General features: G+C 43.9%; 1 protein-coding gene across 5 annotated transcripts in view; it reads right to left on the reverse strand.

Annotated features, from left to right (window-relative positions):
• The window catches only part of ptprt (protein tyrosine phosphatase receptor type T), a 561,846-nt gene that overhangs the window by 15,862 nt on the left and 524,374 nt on the right, over positions 1 to 21,610 (reverse strand). For 4 of the 5 annotated variants that reach the window (XM_049597546.1, XM_049597460.1, XM_049597372.1 and 1 more), the window contains 6 exons: positions 16,595 to 16,749; positions 11,881 to 12,016; positions 7,606 to 7,755; positions 6,654 to 6,827; positions 5,193 to 5,324; positions 3,893 to 4,018 (listed from right to left, as the gene is read on the reverse strand). In XM_049597546.1, coding sequence (XP_049453503.1) covers positions 3,893 to 4,018; positions 5,193 to 5,324; positions 6,654 to 6,827; positions 7,606 to 7,755; positions 11,881 to 12,016; positions 16,595 to 16,749 — 873 coding nt within the window. Of the gene's footprint in view, positions 1 to 3,892; positions 4,019 to 5,192; positions 5,325 to 6,635; positions 6,828 to 7,605; positions 7,756 to 11,880; positions 12,017 to 16,594; positions 16,750 to 21,610 lie in introns of all 5 variants that reach the window. The other variant, XM_049597237.1, reaches the window with a different exon arrangement.

Raw genomic sequence — 21,610 nt, forward strand, 5'->3', positions numbered from 1 at the left:
AAATGATGACTATTGGTCATCCTAAAGAAGTCTATGGTATAATTGTAGCTGTTTTCCTGCATTTATAAACATGGATATGCGCCTTAATATTGGTGGAGAGGGTGTTAAAGTGACCATCTTGAAAGTAGTCGGACGATTTGCTTTTTGGTAAACCAGTTGGAAAGTGGAAGGAAAGAAATTTCCTCCCCAGTCACCAAAACGTCTGAAAGCTTCATCTAAACAGTGCTTCCTTCCTGTTTTGTGGCACAACCAGCAGGTTGCTGGACAAACAAGCTATCAGACACATTGTGGTTGTAGGCAGAAGATGCCAGTCGTCTCAGAGGTGGTCTCATTTGGTGATGATAAACCAAACTGATAAATGAAGCATGTTTTCATGTGTTCGCTCGCTGCTGTGCTCCAATTAGTTCTTGTTTCTGAACAAAATGCCTTTGGAACAGAACTCAGAATGGACTCCACAAAGACGACATCCCATAATGTTTAATTCAATTTCATGGCAGACAAAATGTTTTTCATCCGTCTGGCCTGAGGCGGTTGGCATCCACCACCTAAAATACCAAAACCTGCCATCACTGTCATACTGATTTACTGCTAGGCTTCGACACACGCAGCAGCACATTGACATTTACACACAAAACCAGATACAGCTGTATCTGTTTCCTCCACTTCCTTCCCATTTCTCCTTCTCCTCCCTCCATCTACTCTCTCCTTTTTATCTTTCTCTCCACTTCCTCCATCTCCCCTTCCAATCACCTCTTATTTCAAACTTCTTCTTGCCCTCACTCCTGTTTCCTTCTCTCCTTTTTTTCTCGTGCTCACTCACACTACTTCTCCTTCCCTTCATCACTCTTTTTGTTTTCCTCTTCTTTTCTCTGTCTCAAACCTTTTCTCTGTCCTGCTCTTTCACTTCCTCCCTCTTCATTTGATGGCTTAGTGGTTGGTGGTACAGACTCAGCTAGGTCGGAGCTGCTCTCTCAGTGTGAGATGTGCTGCTGTGGCGATGATATGAGCCATTTCACGCTAGACTGGTGATGTGTTTGAGAGGGAGAGAGAAAGAGAGAGCCAGAATATAGAGAGTAGGGTAGTGGGGAGTTCACTATGTGCTATAGGAGCATGCAGACGATAGGGCACCGCGAGTTGTACCGTCATGGATGGGTAAGAAAATGAGATGAGAAGGGAGTAACAAGAGGAGGCAAGAGGGGCAGAAAGAAAAGGGGAAAGGAGAGATGAGGGGGAAAGTGATGGGAGAGGAGAGGTGAGGAAAGAACAGAGGCGGGAGAAGACGAGAGGAGGAACCAGGAGACAAGGGGAGAGGACAGTTTTCAAAATATCCTGTTGTTATTGCACCACCTACTACCACAGTGCCATTTTAAAGCAGGCTCAGTTAGCCCGGCTGCTGTAGTAGTGCAGTCTCTATGGCATCATGTTGCCAGCTTCTCAGGGGGAAGTAAAGGTCACATGAAATGAAAAATGCCTTATATGTGTTGTTATGTTGTGTTCCTGGGTGTATCGTCCCACTATTTATTGCTATATGTCAAATATAGGTCAAGAAATGCAATATTTTAAGTATTTTTATCCATAGCACGGCAGATTAAAGCTACAGAAGGTAACATTTTTAGCAAACATGAAAAAGGTTATGTTTTAAAACTGTCACTCCATCCTGACCAGGGAGGGGTATAGAAACCTGGGATTAAACAAACTCGTGGCTAAATTATCAAAGAACACAGTGGTGATAAGCCCCGACATTAACGGCTCTTTTAACTGTGCTTTAAACACTGTGAAGTACCAAATCGATAAGGAGTACCCATCCCTAATCCTAACAGTAGTACATGAGGCAGATATTCTGTGACAAAATCCTACCCTGCCTCCTCAAATACCCTTTTCCACCCACTTAGCTCTTCTTGAACTGGTCCTGTTGAGGATTCTTGGATTCTTGTCCTATGTAGCGAACCAGCCCACATTTCCACCAGATTTGAACAGTTGTAATCGAGGACATATCGTCAATGGAGGGCATTTCACAATGCACGATGGAGGATAACAGTAGCAGCAAGATGGCGGCTTGTGTTAATTATCTGCAAACTTTTGTAGCCCAGACAGTCCTCTCCCCAGCCACTTCCGTCAGCTCTTCCAAGGGAACCCCGAGGCGTTCCCAGGCCAGCCGGGCGATGTCCTGGGGCGGCCCCGAGGTCTCCTCCCGGTTGGACATGTTCGAAATACCTCCCAAGGGAGGCGTCCGGAAGGCATCCTTACTAGATGCCCGAACCACCTCAACTGGCTCCTCTCGATGTGGAGGAGCAGCCGCTCTACTCCGAGTCCCTCCTGGATGTCTGAGCTCCTCACCCTATCTCTAAGGCTGAGCCCAGCCACCCTGCGGAGGAAACTCATTTCGGCCACTTGTACTCGCGAACTCGTTCTTTCCGTCACTAAAACTTTTGTTCTGTTATTGCTTTTATCCAAAGACAAGCAGGGACCAGCTTTTTCGCAATGATTTCCTACTTAATGTCTCTATTGTTGTTACTGTGATTTGGGATGGTCACCACTGTTTTAGGTCAAAATGATTGAAAAAGTTCAAATTAGGCGCAGGAACCGCAACAGATCCCGTTCCATGTGGATGAAGACGGTAAGTGTAAGTGCTCCTTGTGGAATTTGCAAGGATCACAAAAACAACTCCAGAGCACCTGTCACTCATGTCAATCACTGCTCGTGACTGCAGTCAAACTGTGAAACTAGGCAGCGCTGATCAAATACGAATCAAGATTCTGTCACTGCGTTGCCTATTTCTCACCTCAGCTGTTTTCAGAAACATATTTTAAAGCAGTGGTTCCCAACTGGTCAAGCCACAGGGTCCAGATTTCTCCTTAGTCATTAGTTCAAGGTTCACACAGTTTAAATTATTCAGCATCATACTTGGGTTTGGCCATGTCATCGAGCTAGTATGCTGTCTCTGTCAAGTAGCTGTCTGTTCGGGGGCGATCAAACAGAAATGAGATGCTAGAGACACGGACATGTCAAAGACGCTTGAAACGCTGGAAGCGCTTATTCAATGCGCACTAGCTACTGGCGTCTGACGCTCAAAAAGTTGAAAATATTTTAACTTTTCAGCGTCTACGCTCATCTAAATACGAAGCGTCTACAAAAACGCGTCTAAAAAGACGCCGGAAAAACGCCCATCTAAAAAGACGCTTGAATGCCAGTCAGACGCGCCGTAACATAGGAAAACAATGGTTTTACTGGCGTCGCGTTTCTAGCATTTCATCTCGGTGTGATTGCTCCCTTAGTCACTCACTCTACAGCAGGAAACAGCACTTCAGCATAAAAGGTCTGTTCCCGAGGTTCACTGTACTTAAAAATAACGTTTGAAAGTTCCTTGCGATCCATTCAGAATGGACCCATGACCCACTTTTGGATCGCGACCCACCAGTTGAGAACCTCTGTTTTAGTGTACTGTTAAGCTGTCAAGTGAGACAGTTTGCTCCAGCCGGTGGGCGGTGCTTTATTTTGGCTCTACGGTTCACAAATGTTCTCATTTTACAGCTAAACAGTGCACTAAAATATGTTCCTGAAAACATTTCAGACAAGAAATAGGCAATGCAGTGACAGAATTGTGATTCATATTTGGAACTTTTGCCCAGTGATGTCAAAATGACACCGTCTGCCTGAGCTGTAAGACTAAGCAAAATGAAGAGAACAGCAAAGAGGACACCTGGTCCAGGATCAGGCTGAGGACCTCAAGACAAGGACAGCAATCACAGCAGTTTGCCACAGACACCAAACTGGGTCCAGAGAGAAGCACGAGCGCGTTCATTTTCACTTTTGAAACCTTGAACCTGCTGCTGTTAACAACATAGAAAACTAGTCTGGTACGAAACTGTGAAGGCTTTGAGAATGTGCGTACCCTGGCCATGTTGCAGATCCTGAAGATTCGGTTGATGATGTCCTCATCGATGTCTGCCGATATGAATTCGACTTGAATGGGACCGTAGCAACACGAACTCTTTTCAGGCCAGTACTGCATACACAACTGTAGAGAACAGAAAAAGACAGCGACAGAGTGAGGAAGAGAGAGGGGGAGAAAAAAAGCATTTACCAGATTTTAACAAGTCCAAATCAAATCCAAGTTCAATTCATATCCACCGAATGGATTTCTTTTCAAAAGCATAACAACGCAAATAGTAATTGGAGAGATGTTTTCACAAAAAGCCTTGTATGAATTCACTTCATCGATTAGGAGCATTATCACCTCTGTGGCTGGATGTGAATTCAATTTTCAATTTTTTTATACTTCCACACTAAGGCCTGGTGAGAGTCATCTACATGTGGAGTACAATACGATGCAGGATCAAAATGAGATAAGCCCAACTTGCTGGAAAATAACACATGAAAACAGCTCGGTAATTTCACCTAATTTTCCACACCTGCCAGACACAGAAGAGAAATAATCACACGTGTGGTTTTTTTTAAACCAGGTTTCATTCACTTGTGTGATCTGGGGATTTACAACCAACACTGGGAGTGATGAGGCAACTAAATCTGTTAGTCTGGGTTAATTACATGATTACATGTGCTGCTACAATTTTGTGTTGCATTGTCCCTTCCTAGACACCTGAAAAGACTGTTCAGAATCGGCTCATGAGCAGTTAGCACGTCTGATATGAGCAGAAGATAAGTAAGAAATTGCACCTCTAAACTTGTAATGATGACAGGGCTGTTAACTGTTAGATGTTGATGAAATCCTGGGTGACAAATAAATGTTGATCGAGTGTAGCAGCTGCTGGCACTGTCACTGTAACTACCTTTAGCGTTACATTCTGCTGATCCTTCAACCCTGTTATGCTGAATTCTGTTAATGGCAATATGCTTGATTATTAATTTGGCATTTTACATTTGGGAAGGTTAATACAAATTCAGAAATTGCTAAAAAGCTGGATTAATGAGCCATTAGTTTCTCTTCTTTCTGTATTCAACTTTTTCTGTCTAGGCTGTGATTGTAAAAACCAAACTGTCTCAGCTGTCAGGGTATTGTTCCAAGGACTGTCAATACACATTTATAAAAATAGTCTCAGGGTGTATTGATTAGGCCCTGTGATGTTACAGTCGATGTGTCAGCTCCTGGCTGTCTGCTCCTCCTCTGAAACTAAGTTAGACAAAAGCAGGGAAAACAGACAGAGAATATTCGTGCGTGTGTGGGTTTGTACCTGAGCTGCGTCCATCTCGTTGAGCATTACAATGGAGGAGCAGTTGTAGTCGAACACCAGCCTCCAGAAGTCGCCCATGGTGTTTGGCAAAGGATGCTGGGTAACAATGAAGGCCGCTGGCTGTTTGTGGCTCTGGAGTGTTGAGACGGACCGCAAATAAATAACAAGCACAAGATAAACAGACAAGTGAGCAGAGCAATGCGAACAGATTGAGGCATCACTGCAGCACTGGAAAGGAACAAACAGAAACTCTAATGTTATGAAGGAGAATTAAAGCCTTGTGGTTTGTATGCTTCTGCCAAACAGTCCATGTCTGTCCAGACTCATACACTCACCAGCCACTTTATTAGGTACACCTGTTCAACTGCTCCTTAACACAAATAGCTAATCAGCCAATCACGTGGCAGCAGCTCAATGCATTTAGGCATGTAGACATGGTGAAGACGACCTGCTGAAATTCAAACCGAGCATCAGAATGATGAAGAAAGGTGATTTAAGTGACTTTGAACGTGGCATGGTTGTTGGTGCCAGACGGGCTGGTCTGAGTATTTACTGGGATTTTCACACACAACCATCTCTAGGGTTTACAGAGGATGGTCCCAGACAGAGAAAATATCCAGTGAGCCAAAATGCCTTGTTGATGCCAGAGGTCAGAGGAGAATGGCCAGACTGGTTCAAGATGATAGAAAGGCAACAGGAAGTCAAATAAGCACTGGTTCCAACCAAGGTGTGCAGAAGACCATCTCTGAAGCAACAACACCTTGTCCAACCTTGAAGCAGATGGGCTACAGCAGCAGAAGACCACACCAGGTGCCACTCCTGTCAGCTAACAACAGGAAACTGAGGCTACAATTCACACGGGTTTTCTCACCAAAACTGGACAATAGAAGATTGGAAAAACATTGCCTGGTCTGATGAGTCTGGATTTCTGCTGCCACATTCAGGTGGTAGGGCAGAATTTGGCGTCATGGATCCATCCTGCCTTGTATCAACGGTTCAGGCTGCTGCTGGTGGTGTAATGGTGTGGGGGAGATTTTCTTGGCACACTTTGGGCCCCATTTGAATGGAGGATTCGCATGGATGTGCAGCCGACAAATCTGCAGCAACTGTGTGATGTCATCATGTCAATGCGGACCAAAATCTCTGAGGAATGTTTCCAGCACCTCGTTGAATCTATGTCACCACAATAAAGGCAGTTCTGAAGGCAAAATGAAGTCCAACCCAGTATTAGCGGGATCTACCTCATAAAGTGGCCAGTGAGTGTTTAACATATGTAGTCAAGAGTCCAAGAGGACATTTGTGCCAAATTTGAAAAGAGCCTCAAGGCGCTCCTGAGATACCTCTGAGATATTCTCAAGAATGTTATGGACAAACTGAAAGCATAATAGCCTCCGGCCACGGCTATCACTGGTGTGGAGGCATAAAAAGACGACACACACACACCTCAAAATATGCACTCACGTCCATTAATGCAGCATTGATGTAATTGGAGCTCTCTCCATCCACAGATATGAGGAAAGGCAGGCATCGGTCTGCTGATAGAACGTCCATACTGCGGTTCTTGTCGTGGTTCCTTGGTAGCAGGCCCACACTGCAGTCCTCTGGACGGACTCTAGGGGTCACTATGTTCAGAGTCTGAAAGAAATAAATGTTTATTATTCCTAACTTTAATTTGATCCTTCTGTAAACATTGCCTCCTTATTTATTCAATAATTACATACAGAAATATATGGGCCGTACACATGCCGCTACTCTTCTGCCTATTTGGTGCCAACTCTCAAGAGCATGGAGGAAGGTTGCATCTGAGGTTGCTAAGTGACTATAACCAGCACCGGGTTATAGCCTACTTACCTGAAACCCTGAGCGGGTCTCCTTCCAGGCGCTGTTTTCTTAAGTGTGTATTTGGCCTCAGAGCTCTGGGTTGCCCTGCACTTAAGTGATCAACCTCGTCTCCATATTTACCAGACTGACATTTAGGGAAGAAGGGAAAGCATGAGGTGCACAGTGTTGCATTCCATAAGTAAAACTCTGTTTACGTCAAGGTGCAGCTGTCGCACCCTGAAAAACAGGCAATTGGACGTGCTTGGGTGTTGCGATGGCGTCACTCTGGCTTTGGAGCGTGTCTGCCACGCATCAACATTGAAAACGAGCACTTTGAGGGCATGAAAATGCAGCATGTGTACGGCCCCTCGTGGAGCAAAGGACACTGGACTAAAGTACTCATCAGATTGTACAAAGACAACCACAGTCACATAATGCAGAACACTGGGGCACAAAATGGTGGTACCCAAAAGTTAACCACTTATTATAATCTTTAGGGTCAACATTTGAGTCTCCAAACGTCCATGTGGTGTCCTCACAAATAAGTGTGTGTCTTGTGTGTGTGTGTGTGTGTGGGGGGGGGGGTTCTCACCTGGAACTCATCTTTAATCTGGCTGGAGTTGGTCTGTGGGTCCAGTCTGCTGATGTTGTAGTAAATGGCTCTGAACTCACACACTGGTATGGCTGTATTCCCACATAGACACGCCTCCAAGATGGCATCGTGAACAAACACGTACTGCTCCTGCAACACGAGCAACAGCAGCTTTTCAAAGAACTACTCTGGTTCAAATTTCTTTTGAATAAAACGGACAAATCTGTGGCCTTTGTGAGCAGACAGAAGACTTGAGTGTAGTTTCTTAGTGTTGCTGTGAGCGTCGACACCTCTGGGACAGAGGAAGCTGCATCTCCTGCCTTTTCAAGTCTCCGACAAACTCAAACATCCCACTGTGAACACAGTTTTTGTTTGCTTTGTGTGTGTGTGTGAATTCATTATTTGTGCGCTCATGCTCTCTCGGCAGCCTGAAAGTGAATTAATAGGGAGTAGTGCCCTGCAGTGTTTCTGTGCTCTGGATCAAGTGTGCTCTTTGTGCTCCAACTAGCTCGCTGGTAAAAGCATCAGCCACCATGAGCCGCAGCAGCCACTGTGCATGTTAATTCACCTCTCCCTCCTCCTCTCACGCTATCTGTCCAATTTATCTCCGTCCGAGTCCGTTCACTTTTTATTTCTCTTTCTCCCTTTTCTTTCTCTTGTTTCCTCTCACACTTGTGTTTGTCTGCCGTGTCTCGCTTTTTCAATTTGCTTCTCTCTTTATCTCCCTCCCTCTCTCTCTCTCTCTCTGTCGAATGTTAATTGTTGCCCTTGGAGCAGGGAGGAGAGTTTTAAAAGCATCCCTGAAATGTCCTCTCCTGGCCATTACCTACTCTAGTGACATACACACACACACACACACGCAAAAAAACACACCGGAACTCACAGACAAGCACTCATACATACACACACACACACACACACACACAGACACATGCATCTTTCCCCTGTGCCTTTTAAAAGATTAATTGCTTTGTGTTGTGCGGAGCAGGATTATAATAGCGTCAAGCGGCTTCAACACTGACACAAATTGCTCCCACACATATTCAAAAGGCAGGGCAGGATGCATTTAGCTTGGTTTCAAGTGCATACATACACACACACACACACACACACACACACACACAAGCAGCTTTCATGCCACTGCTGTCATATGAAAACACTCAAAGTGATGCCCTGGGTAACTTTTTTGAACCTAGCACTTCTAAAACCCATTCAAAAGTCAATTTCAGGCTCTGAGCCTGAGCTGTCACTCTGAAAATGAGGCTGTTTTTCTTTATTCCTGGCAAAGTTGACTTTCTGGATATGCAAGGTTTTCATCAGTAGTACAAATGGAATGCAGAGGCGGGATGGATTAGGTCGGCTTAAGGTAGCTTAGAGAAGAAATGAATGCTTCTGTTCCAAAATGAAACACCAAACATTTGAAGATGCAGACTCTTTAAAAGTGATTGATAGTACAAAATTAGAACAAATTATGAAACCGTGTAGAGGGTAGTAAGTAAACCAAGTACTCGGCTGACAGAAAGACAGAACTTTTTAGGAAATACATCCACTATCTTTTGGGGATACTGAAGAATAAACTCTGAAAAACACATAAAAAATAGACTCTGCTTGACCTGACGGCCAGCTCTTCCTGGAGCTAGCAGTGTAGTTGTCACCAGGGGCGTAGCACCAAATTCTTTACTCAACCGATTTATTTAGCCTATTTTAATTAAGTTGTGGCACTAATTGCTTAGAAATTCCAGGCTATTCGATGGCTCCCCATCCCATTTTGGCTCTGGGTAATCAGTCCCACTTTTTTACCCACTACCACACCCCTGGCCGTCACTGTATAAGTACTAGTTAGCTAAGTTGGGGAATTCATCTATGAGTTTGCGCTGGTCATTTCTGTATCACCTGATATAGAAACTAATACAAACAATACAATACAAACAAATAAAAATAGCCTGAGAACATTTAAGTCTTTTCAAAGTTAACTGCAACAAAGTTTTGGCAACTAAGGGCACATTCACACCAGAACAGTCCAGACCATAGTCACTTCCGCTCTTTGGTTCGCTGGATAGTCCGTTTGCATTTCCCACTATAAGCAAACCGCACAAGGGTTCACTTGCAATTGAACTGAGACCCCCAGTTTTCAAGCAGACCAGGAATTGCTTTTTTGGTCCACACCAGAGTTCGAATGAGCGTTCACACCACTGCATCCGTGAGAGCGGACCGGGGTTCGTTAAAAGCATACCAAATAGAGCCAGTGTGAATGTGTCCTAAGGGTGCTTTCACACCTGCCCTGTTTGGTTCAGTTCAATTGAACTCAAGCTCATTTACCCCCTCAGTGCGGTTTGTTTGGGCAGGTGAGAACACAGAAATCACACCCAGGTGCGCACCAAAACAACCGGACTGAGACCTTCTTGAAGAGGTGGTCTCGGTCCGGTTACAAACGAACTCTGGTGCGGTTGGTTTGTGGTGAGAAGGTGTTCCGACCTGGATGTGAAGCAACTGCAGTCACATGACACATTGTTTGGGTTAAACATGAGCATGTTACAGTCCTGGAGGATTATTAATGTGCACCTCCTCCTGTACTGCCTTAATATGCACATTCAGCACATCCAATGCATCAAAACATTGTTTTCTAGTTGGAGCCGCGCCTCGTTTTCAAACTGTATGGTTTGACTAAAATGAACAATGACAGCAATATAGTCCATGATGAGCAGCGCTAAAATCAACCTGCGTAGTTGTCCCTCCATTGTGACATTAGAAAGTGTCACATTTATCTTGCAAGTGTACTCTTCTTCAACGTTTGCTTTACTTCCTGGATTTTTCCCACATGGAAATTCTGACCAATCAAGAGCAGCTTTCTCACACAAGGCATTTGATCTGGTCCTCTTGTAAATGCTGCCGTGAGAACACGAACCAACTCTAGACAATTATACAACTTTGGAACAACATGAGTCCCTGATTCAGACCAAAGGAGACAACTCTAGGAAACTTAAAAACACAGCTGAATGGATACATTTACAGTGAGTATGCTCTTCTGTATGTATTTGTGTGTGTGTGTGTGTGTGTGCGCGTGTCTCATGGTATATTCCTGCCACATAAACACACTGAGACAAAGAATCCTAAATCTGTGTGTGTGTTTCAATGTGTGTATGTTTGCTTTAGCAAGTTTGTGTGAATAATGTGTGTGTGTGTGTTTGTGTGTGTGTGTGTTTGCACTGGTGTCATCTATTATTCAGGGAATGTTTAATATTGAAAGACTGATCGGGATGGATGATATAAGACTGAGAGAAGTACTGAGATGCTCTGCCTCTCTTTATGCTCCTGCTGCTCAAACTCCAACTAGACAGACAGACGGACTGATAGATCGAGCTAATGAAGCTAATTAAGCGTCTTGTTTTGCCGACTAGTATTCTGTGGAACATTTCTGGATGTATTAGAGATAAAGAAAGTTTAAAAAAGGACAGAGGGATGTCGTATGCTGTAAAGCCCTGTGAGGCAAATTGTGATTTGTGATATTGGGCTTTATAAATAAAATTGATTGATTGATTGAAAACACTGAGCATGTTTAAAATTTTGAGAAATAGCATCTCACTGTTGTGCTTCTCATTAAGTTTAGCATCCACTTCCTATCAATAATCATGAGCTGCTGAGGATTTCTTCTCACTTAAATTCACCCTTCATTTTCGCCCCGCACTGTGTGTCATCACAGTGTGTGCACATGAGCAGTGTTTGGCTTCACCTGGAGCTCCCCGCCAACTGGCGGAGGTCCAGGTGCTGGTGGCGCAAGGGAAAGCCCAACACCATTCTTCTGCACACACTGCCATGACGTATAGCTGGTTAAAATGAGCAGTTTACCTTTAATTTCACCATCTTCTGTCTCAATTGCCAGGTGATACTGTGATCTGTACGTAAGGATTTAATTCTGTCTTTCTCTTTTTAGCTTGTTTTTACTGCTGAGTTAGTTCGACATCCTGGATACATCCTTAAAACACATATTGTAGACCATGCTGTCTTCTTTTCTCTGATATTCCCTTATTAAAAATATGATAATATTTCTTCAGGGAGTGCAGTTAGTTACAGTGTGGGCTCCATGCTCGCTCAGACAGCTTGACAAACCACCACAAACAGGCGGGGCTTAGCAAAGGGTCAATTGAATGTTCCCATATACTTCAAATATGCGAGTGTGCTTACCATTTCATCCTAAGCAGTGAACTTTTTGCAAAAATATATGTCCAACAAAAGTGTGTGTGTGTGTTTTGTGTATGTGTGCACTTGCACACCAACCTCTGTCTGGACCATGTTGACTCGTTGTGATCTCAGCTCTCGGATGCAGTTGAAAATGTCCACCACGCCTTCATTCTCTGCCATGTCCAACATGATGTCCACTGCAATGAAACAACCCGTCCTCCCTGCACCGGCACTACAGAGACAAACAAACAGCCACGATACAGACATATACAGAAGGGGTGGGTGATATGGCCCTAAAATAATATCAGGATATTTCAAGGTATTTTTGCAATAACGATATTCTTGACAGTATGACAAATTAGTAAAAAAAAGAAAATGTTATGTATAGTTTTACAGTTTGCTACAATTATTCAGTAAAAACTAAACTAAAATGTTGTCTCATTTCTTTAGTTTGTGAACAACAACAGTAACTCAGAGTGAGATTCAGATTCTGTTACAATATTAATAGTTCAACTAAATAAAATCTCCCACATATTACACATTTAAACAGCTCCCAAATACAAAAAATGTCCCCTGGGATCTATATATATAAATCAACAGGTGATTTCCTTCTTTTAGTAAAATCCTAAATGACTGAGTTTTTTTTCCACCTGGACATTTATGCTCTGCCATTTCTCCTCTAATCATCACGCTGTAACCTGTGACAGGCTGTTATGACACCACAACTATCACACATTCACATATATGGGGTTTTTACACGAAGGTTTACATTACCAAAGGTTAATGACAAAATCAGAGAGAGGAGAGGGAGAGACGCTGTGCTGCTGCCAGAGGAGCCGCTGAATGAGTTCTCTCTGAGCGGTAAGTCACTAAAAGAGACTGAGAAGTCCGGGGCTGTTCATAAAACAATCAGGACGCCACAGTTTATTCCACACTACTGAAGCTGCTCCTGTTTTTGGAACCACCGCAGTCGGTAATAATTTCGCTTTCAGCCATGCTTGTTGTCGCCGTGAGTAACAGTATGACGTCAATACGTCAACAAGTCGAAATATCGCGAGTATCACGACATAAATACTGGTATGATCGTGAACGAGATGATATGGCACGCCCCTAATATTTAGATATATCTGTCAAATCATTCATTCATTCATTCATTTTTTGTAAATGCTTAACCTCATGGGGGTCATGAGTGTGCTGGAGCCTATCCCAGCTGACACTGGGTGAGAGGCAGGGTTCACCCTGGACAGGTCACCAGACTATCACAGGGCTGACACATAGAGACAGACAACCATTCACACTCACATTCACACCTACGGACAATTTAGAGTCACCAATTAACCTGCATGTCTTTGGACTGTGGGAGGAAGCTGGAGCACCTGGAGGAAACCCACACTGACACAGGGAGAACATGCAAACTCTGCAAAGAAGAGCTCCCACACCTGGTTCAATCCTCTTCCTGTGAGGCGACAATGCTAACCACTGCATCACCGTGCCGCCATAAATGTTAACATATTGTTTTCAGTGTTTGAACAAACAACTAACGCTGTTTATTTTCTGTTAGGAACAGGAGACACATGCTGAGAGGTGCCACTGCTAACTGTTACTGATAAGTGTCACATTTTATATTAGGTTTCATATGATGTTGGAAAAACAGTGTGAAGCTGTGAGACTTCAGTGACTGTCTGACAGAAAAAGTGATGGCCTACGTGATGCCTGGAATACACACAGAGTTTAGCATGAGGGTGGAGTCTCTCTGTTGCTCCGTCTCACACACACACACACACACACACACACACACACACACACACACACACACACAAACACTTAGAGACTTTAATACTCCGTGTCAGGTGTTAAGGTGGCACATCCTGAACAGTAATGCCTGGAGGGGAAAGACGGATGGAGGGACAGACGAACAGATGGATGAATGGATTGAATAGAGGCACAGAAGGAGGGGGAGAGGAGGAATGGTGGAAGGAGGTTAGTGATTGGGAGTGATAGAAGTGGTCGTCACAGGGGAGAGATCAAGGGAGGAAAGGAGGCACGAATGGAGGGATGGAGAGGGAACTGAGAGGATGAGGAATGGAGGGATAGGAGGAGGGAGGGGAGGAACCTATCTTTCACTTTGCAATCCCCCTGACAGTTCCCAGAGACAGCCAGAGAGAGAGAGAGAAACAGAAGGAGGGAGAGGAGCGGAGAGAAGGAAAGATAGAAAGGAGAAAGAGAGAGAAAAGGAGGGAGCGCCTCGGCAGATTACCTGTCAACCTCTGTGATTAATGTTGAGACCAGAATACTGCTGGGCCTCTGTGTGCATGTGCACGTGTGTATGTGTGTGTTGAAAAGCCTCATGACACAGGCCAATAGCGTCAGCGTGCCCCCGGAAATTGGAAGTGACTGCCATAACTTCCTGCCTGTCCGTCCACATACTTTTACTATGGCTGTCTGTTGGCGTGTCTGCTGCCTCGTTTGTCTGTCCGCAATTTCCCTCCACTCTGTGCTCATGTGTTCTCTTTTTCATCTAATTACCTGTCTGTCTCTCTCCCCCTGTCTGTCCCTGTCTCTATCTGTCTGTCCTGTTTGGGGATCAGGAGCCCATGAGTGTGTGTCTTTTATGAATTGTCCATGACAGATAAGCTTCACTGAATGCAAGTGCTCCTCTGAGTCCTCTGCTGTCCTGTGCCTGCCATGTGTCGACACTGAAAACAATGAATTCGAGGGCGCAAAAATGCAGCATGTGAGACGATAAGAGAAAGAAAATGCATTTATGGACAAATAATTTTATAGTTTGCTTTAGAACATGTTTGGCAGTAAGACAACAGTATGCAATTTGTGATTATTTAGCAGGAACATGCTGAAAAAGAAAGAAAAGAAAGCCCTTTGTTTAACTACTGCTGTAAGTAAATGGAGCGCTTGTGGAAAGGTACAGCGACTCTCCGAGGGTCCTTTATATCCCCCAGGCACTAACCTCAGCAGGTTAGGGGTTTATTCCCTCTGTGGCCTACCATTCAAAGCTATGTGCCGTATTAAAGTGGACCACCAAATGGAATACATTCATTTTAAATGCTCGTGCCAATATGAGGCATCTACTCTAAACCTTTTTTCATGGCTTGTCAGAGTGCTGACCTTTTAGAGCTTGTGCCTGCTGACAACCCGGCCCCCACAGTCGAACTGTTATGTCCCATAAAGAACAGAACATGGAGGTTAAATATACTGTCGCCATGGGAATCTTAAACCTGTCACTTTTTTCTTTTTTTTAACTTCCTCCATTCCTGGTAGATGATGATGGTGATGGGATGATAGTGGGGTGGGAGGTGATTTTTTTTTTCTGTTGCCTACTTTTTAAAGGTTAACACCATTGATCTAATTTATACCAAGAGACTGTGTGTGTGTGTGTGTGTGTGTGATCACTATAATCCAGACTGATAGCTGGGCTAATGTCTTAACTGAGAAGGAAAGGAAGAAAAGAGAACATGAAAAGAAAAAAGAGTAAGATGCTGATAGTGAAACAAAAGCCCCTTTTATACTTCCAGATTTTGAATGTTGGGCTGTTTTGCCGGCAAGCTGCAAGCGTTTAGACACACAAAGCCGGATTGGCGAGTTGATCCGAGGTGCCCAATTTTCCGCCTCGTAGGGTAGACATATTGGAGGAACCCTTTTAGTTTAAACAGACCGAGGCGGCCTTCCACCACAGGAGGAGCTGTTGAAGACTTGCGGGAGGAGCTGTTGATGACGCTGCATGTGCGAGCCACTGGCGGAGGATAAACAGTAAACAGCTGATAGCAGCAATTAGCGAGCAGCTAGCAAGAGGGAAACGCAAACCTGACAGACACTGTAAAGATGAGCAACTGGGGAGACAAGGAATTGCGCGCCCTCCTTGTCCTCGCAAACGAAGAGGCCATTAACCGTCAGATGACGGGGACGGTGAAGGACGGACCGAGTTACAAGGGAATCGCCGAAGGACTGACCAGCCGCGGCTTCTCTCCCACGTCACTGTTTACATCACACACTGAGCTACACGTTTTGTTACTTACTCACGCCCTCCATTGCCCCGAAAAAGGTGCATTCTGTATAAACAAGAGTAGGCAGGCGGCATTTTGCTGCACTCCCCGATTTTGTTTTTATACTGCCGATGCTGAAAAAAGACTGATTGTGCTTTCCTGCAAATTCACACAATTCCTGTCTAAAAAGGGCTATAGACGGAGATTTTCAGGCAGCGTCAGATTAAATGTGACCTGCTCCATCATTTTCATTTACTCGAAAACACATTTCGAGACTTAAACACTGTTGGACAGAGGTGATTTCATAGCTTTCTCATGATGTCAGCATTGTTTTTGTAGTCCAAATATTAAGAAAAATACATCACATAACATGATGAGTATCGCTCAGCAGTGATTTGGAGAAAAGGGTCTTCAAAGCCTGCATTACAGCAACTGCAAAGATACGTGACAGAGCCTATCGTCCCTCCAAACTGGGAGTGCATGCCGTACTCCAGCAGCTGTCCTGGGGTGAAAAATACTCTGTTCATGTCAGAGACTAAGAAGTAAGTAGTTATGTTAGGTCAATAACATGCTATAAAATAAAATAAAATGTGTTAAACATTCAAAGCTGTGCTCATTTCCGTGCTCTGTGTTAAACTGGCACTGCTAAACCCTTTTCACTCCACCATGGCGGCGTCACGTAAGAGCTGTATGACTGAGTGAGTGGTTGTGTTTGTTTGTCCTTGTCTTCTCTGAGCAGCCACTGACCAGCAGCATCAGGGAATTAGGTTTATCTCCTGTACAAAACCACCTGTGTGTGACTGTGTTCTTACCTGCAGTGTGCCACTACAGGCCCAGCATCAGGCGGGTTGAGGAACTTGACCTGTCGTATGAAGCCGAGCAATCCGGTGGCATAACAGGGAACGCCGTGGTCAGGCCAGCTGGTGAAATGAAACTGACGGAGTTCACGGATCTCGTGATGACCCTTCTGAAAGACACACACGGGAGAGATGTTACAGCTCATGTGCATATCTTACAACGGCAATTAACACTTCTCTGCCATTCTCATCTCTAGATGAAGACAAACGCGTGGAACTCAAGAATCTTATCATGGCTCTTTTGGGAGAGACTGACAAGAAGACATATCATGGTTCAGCGGCCTAATTTACGCCAGGGATTTCAGGAATCTGGGGGCCACTCTGCCTCTTTGGCTTCAGATGGAAAATAAATCGATCTCGTGGATGTCAAGAAGGCACTTTGAGCCACTTCTGGGAATGAGAGACAGGAAGACTTATCGTGCCTCATTTGCCTAATTTACAGGGGAGATTTGAGGAAACTGATGGCCATTTTGGCTCCACAAAAAAGATTAATTGATTTCACAAATCTCATGATGGCCCTTTAGGGACAGACTTACAGGGGGAAATGCCATGGTTCGGTTGAGCTGCCTAATTTACACACAGATTTTAGATAATAGTCATCACGGCTCCTTTCTGGATGAATTTTAAGACATGACAGGTGCGTAAAGACATCAGAAAGCTCCCAAATATTTTTTTCTTAAAAGTCAAAAACTTGAACAAATTTGAAAATTGAATGTGCTTCAATTAAACAATAATGTTTTTGAGAGCAGGATAATTTTATGACATTCACTTCAAAAGTAGAGACAAGGAAGCTGTTGGCTGAAAGGACAGATTTTTAAAGAATAAGATAAAAAAATAAATTGGACTCCACTTATTGGGCCTCGTCTTCGAAAGAAGAACAGAAAGAGACAATGTGGTACATAACAATGGAGATTATACAAAAATGAGAGGGAAACAAGCTTCCAGTGTTCCAGTGTGGCCGTCCACAAGATTGCATCTTGACATCTTAATGATGAACTTTCTGGAAACATAAAGGGCTGTTAAACGCTTTCCTGACAAACAATAGGGATTTTATTAAGAAACTAAAGATGACATTCTGATGCTGAACAGATAGCAGTTAAGTCTCACGTCAGAGTGACGCCCTGGGACACAGACATAATGTGTTCAAAACTGCAGCACATTTAGCAGATGAAGACAGAAAAACTGGACTGACTGGAAGTCATAATTACACTTCCAATTTCTTTCTATTAATAAAGCTTTAATCAGTCAGCAGTGGAAGTCATCATGTCATTCATGTGATTTTCCTAGCCTATGCAAAATGTAATGCAGCATACATGATGTTTACGGGGTTCACCCTGGACAGGTCAGCAGACTATCACAGGGCTGACACATAGAGACAGACAACCATTCACACTCACATTCACACCTACAGACAATTTAGAGTCACCAGTTAACCTGCATGTCTTTGGACTGTGGGAGGAAGCTGGAGCACCTGGAGGAAACCCACGCTGACACGGGGAGAACACAGCAGGGCCCTGGCTGGCTATTGGATTTGAACCTGGAACCCTCTTGCTGTGAGGCAACAGTCATACCCACTGCACCACCACTTGAAGACAGAGGTATTGTAAAACTATAAAATGTGTCTTTAACGTGTTGATGTCAGGAACCTGCACATCAGCAGCCTCTCAGGTCTGAGAGATCTTGCTTCTTGTGCCTACTCTGAATTCTGACGCACATCTCTCCGCACAGGATGTAGAAATATCACAAAGTTTTGACAGCTCTGGCATGATCCTTTCTTCTGCTTCCAGTGATTCATTTCTTCTCCACAACACTACACCCTTCTGCTTCAATAATTCAAATCAATCGACTCAATTATATTGTTCTAAACCGAGCAGGGATTAAATGGAGGGAGATAAACCCTCCTCGGTTCAGTTTACTCTCTCAAACTGTTGCAGCTTCCATTCTGGCTCTGGTAGATCGACAAGGCTGTGGGGAAGTCTTTGTTGTGGAATACAGAGAAGCAGGGACAACATAAGGAGGAGGAAGACAGGTCAAGAAACAGCCTGTGAGTGGGACGAGCAGAGGTCAGGAACGAGAGCAGGGAAAGGAATGAGAGAACAGCTGAGAGAGAGGAAAAGAGTTGGTGTGGGGAAGGATGAAGAGACTGATATGACAAAGAAAAAGGAGGAAGGGGAAGACAGAGGGAGGAAAACATAGACATTAAGGAGAGTGAGAGAGGCGTGGAGGCAGAGAGGAGAAAAATAAAACCCAAAACCACAAGGTGATTTGATAACTCGACGTCCCATTGATTTGCTCTCTTGTGATGTTGAAATTACTTCTCTGAATCGATAGACGGCGTTTCAACACAGCCAGGGCCTCAAATTCATGACTGGTTGCAAAAAAAATTAAAAAAAAAATAAAATAAAACAACATTAAGGTGGCAGACATGTTGGAAATGATAATAAGGATGCAGAGGCACTTATAAGTCTCTTCACTGTGAACGCTTTTCTTTAAATTTTGGACTTCTTATTGAGAGTCATTTGCACTGGATGAGTGACTAATTATATAAATCATTGTTATGTGAATCTGTTTAGTGAACCTTCTAGAGCTGCGCCCGATGATCGACTAAACGTTAGTCAACCAGAAATGTCATTAGTCTGGAAGGGTTTTATTGGTCACTTAGTTGCAAAAAAAACAAAAAAAAACAACTCTCTATTAGGAGCTGCACCTTGTCAAAATAAATCCAAACCTATATGACTAGACCATGTGTGAATTTAATTTGAAAGGACAGACACAGGAAGTGTCCATGCTCAGCAGTCAGACAGGAGTCAGGTTAATCTCCAGGGCTGGTAACTGCGGTTATTCCACAGGCTAGTTAATAACATGTCGGGCAGGAAATCCAAAGTGTGGGATCATTTTGAGAAGGTGAAGGACGAACCCAAGGTGATATGTAAACTCATCTTGATTGGTCGACTACAAACATGACGTATCATCTGAAACATGGAAGTAGCTACATGCCCATTAGCCCACAGCGTCATTAACAGGCGGCTCAAACCATTGTGTTCCCCCGCCCAAAATATAAAATTTCATAATTACATTAATATCATAAACATGCAGGTGTCTAGTCGACTAATGGCCCTAAATAACGACTATAGGTTGACTAGGAAAATTCTTGGCTGAGGGCAGCCCTAGAACCTTCATATAGAGTCGGATGATACGGAGAAAATCAAATATGATCAAGAATGTTGACCAAATACTTAGATATTGATATTACGATTGTATTGCTTGTCGACTATTGGTGCCTTCACAAAATATACTAGAAAAGCTAGAACAGATTGGTAATTTAAAAAAAAAATTACATCAATTTACTGTAATGCAGCCTTGAAAACAAGGAAAAGACAACACTTATTTTACGTAACTGCTTATCCTGTTAGTGGTTGTGGGGGGGCTGGAGCCTATCCCAGCTGACATTGGGTGAGAGGCAGGGTACACCCTGGACAGGTCACCACACTACAGGCAATTTAGAGTCACCAACCTGCATGTCTTTAGACTGTGGGAGGAAGCCGGAGCACCCTGAGAGAACCCACGCTGACACGGGGACATGCAAACTCCACACAATAGGACTCCCCCACCCTGGGATCAAACCCTATGGCTGTTAGGCGACAGTGCTAACCACTGCACCACGATATCACGATATCTAGTCTCATATCACGATGTCCATTTAATCAATCAATATACTGCCCAGCCCTACCTTCATTCTCAAAACGCTTTTACAGCTTTTGGCTCCAACATTAATGACATACATTCTCACCTGTAATAAAAGCTCCTCATGTTTCTTAGCTCAGCACATAATGCGTATTGTTTTAGTGGCAGAGCTGCTGATGTTTTCTTAATGTCATTATGTCATAAATACAGGTACAAACCCATCTGACTGAGAGCACTTCTTTTAATATGCCGTATTGTTATTATTCTCCTGGGTTTCTGTAACAAGTTATAATAACCAAATGAACGAGGAGTCCAATCTTCCTCAAGGTCACTCTGACAAATGCACCTCCCTCAGCTGGCAGCTGAACCTGTGACCTTGTAGTTGAGGTGGCTATTTAACCACAAGTTCACCCTGACATTGACAGGATTTTTCTGTTTTGTGGACACAACAGAACAAAATGTCTTTTTCAGTATGTGTTTCCATGTCCTCCATCTGATAACTGAAGCATAACTCCAGGGTTCTGTATAGTACAGATGATGAAGAATGAATAAGGGCACGCGTCCACTTTGTGTATTTTTCTCAGTGGCGACATCTTTTTTTCAGATGTTACCAATGAGGGGAGAGTGTGTGGCCACATGCAGCTGCCTTGAAAAAACCCCCATCACACCCAGCGTCATTTTTCAAAGTGCTCCACCTTTTTTTTTTATGTGGCTGCTCTGAGCGCTTGTAGTTAAAAGTCTCTCAACTTTTCAGAGAGGTACTTTTAGCTCAGCTATTGTCACAACAAAGACAGAAAAGCCAATTTTAGTCAGGACCATTTAAGTCAAAGAAAACTGTCTTTCCATTTGCAGTATTATATTTGGCGGTATAGTTCTGTCCTGGGGCCCCTCTTCCCTTCCTCGGGCCTACACAGAAAGCCCAAGCCTGAGAGAGCACACCTCTCTCAGGAGATTCACCAACTGGTTGCATAGAAAGGAATCATGTGATCTATCAGCTGACTCCCTTCCATCAATCAGCTGCTCCATTGGTTGTTTGAGATCAGCTGATGTAGCTGGGATGTGAGCTGACCTTGACATCGTGTCCTGCCTGAACTAACACTATGCTCAATTTGTGGGAGCAGATCAGCTGGCGAATACTGGATGTTGCTGGTGAGTGCTGTGCTTTTATCACTGTACTGTTTTAAGCTTGTTGTTAACCGTGTAGTTACAAAGTCCTCCGTTAACTAGCTAACATTAAAGCCCCTACAAGGAACTTTCATTTTGAGTTGATTGTGGCGACCCTGTGGA

The sequence above is a fragment of the Epinephelus fuscoguttatus genome, linkage group LG1 (assembly GCF_011397635.1).
Source record: "Epinephelus fuscoguttatus linkage group LG1, E.fuscoguttatus.final_Chr_v1".
Taxonomy (NCBI): Eukaryota; Metazoa; Chordata; class Actinopteri; order Perciformes; family Serranidae; genus Epinephelus; species Epinephelus fuscoguttatus.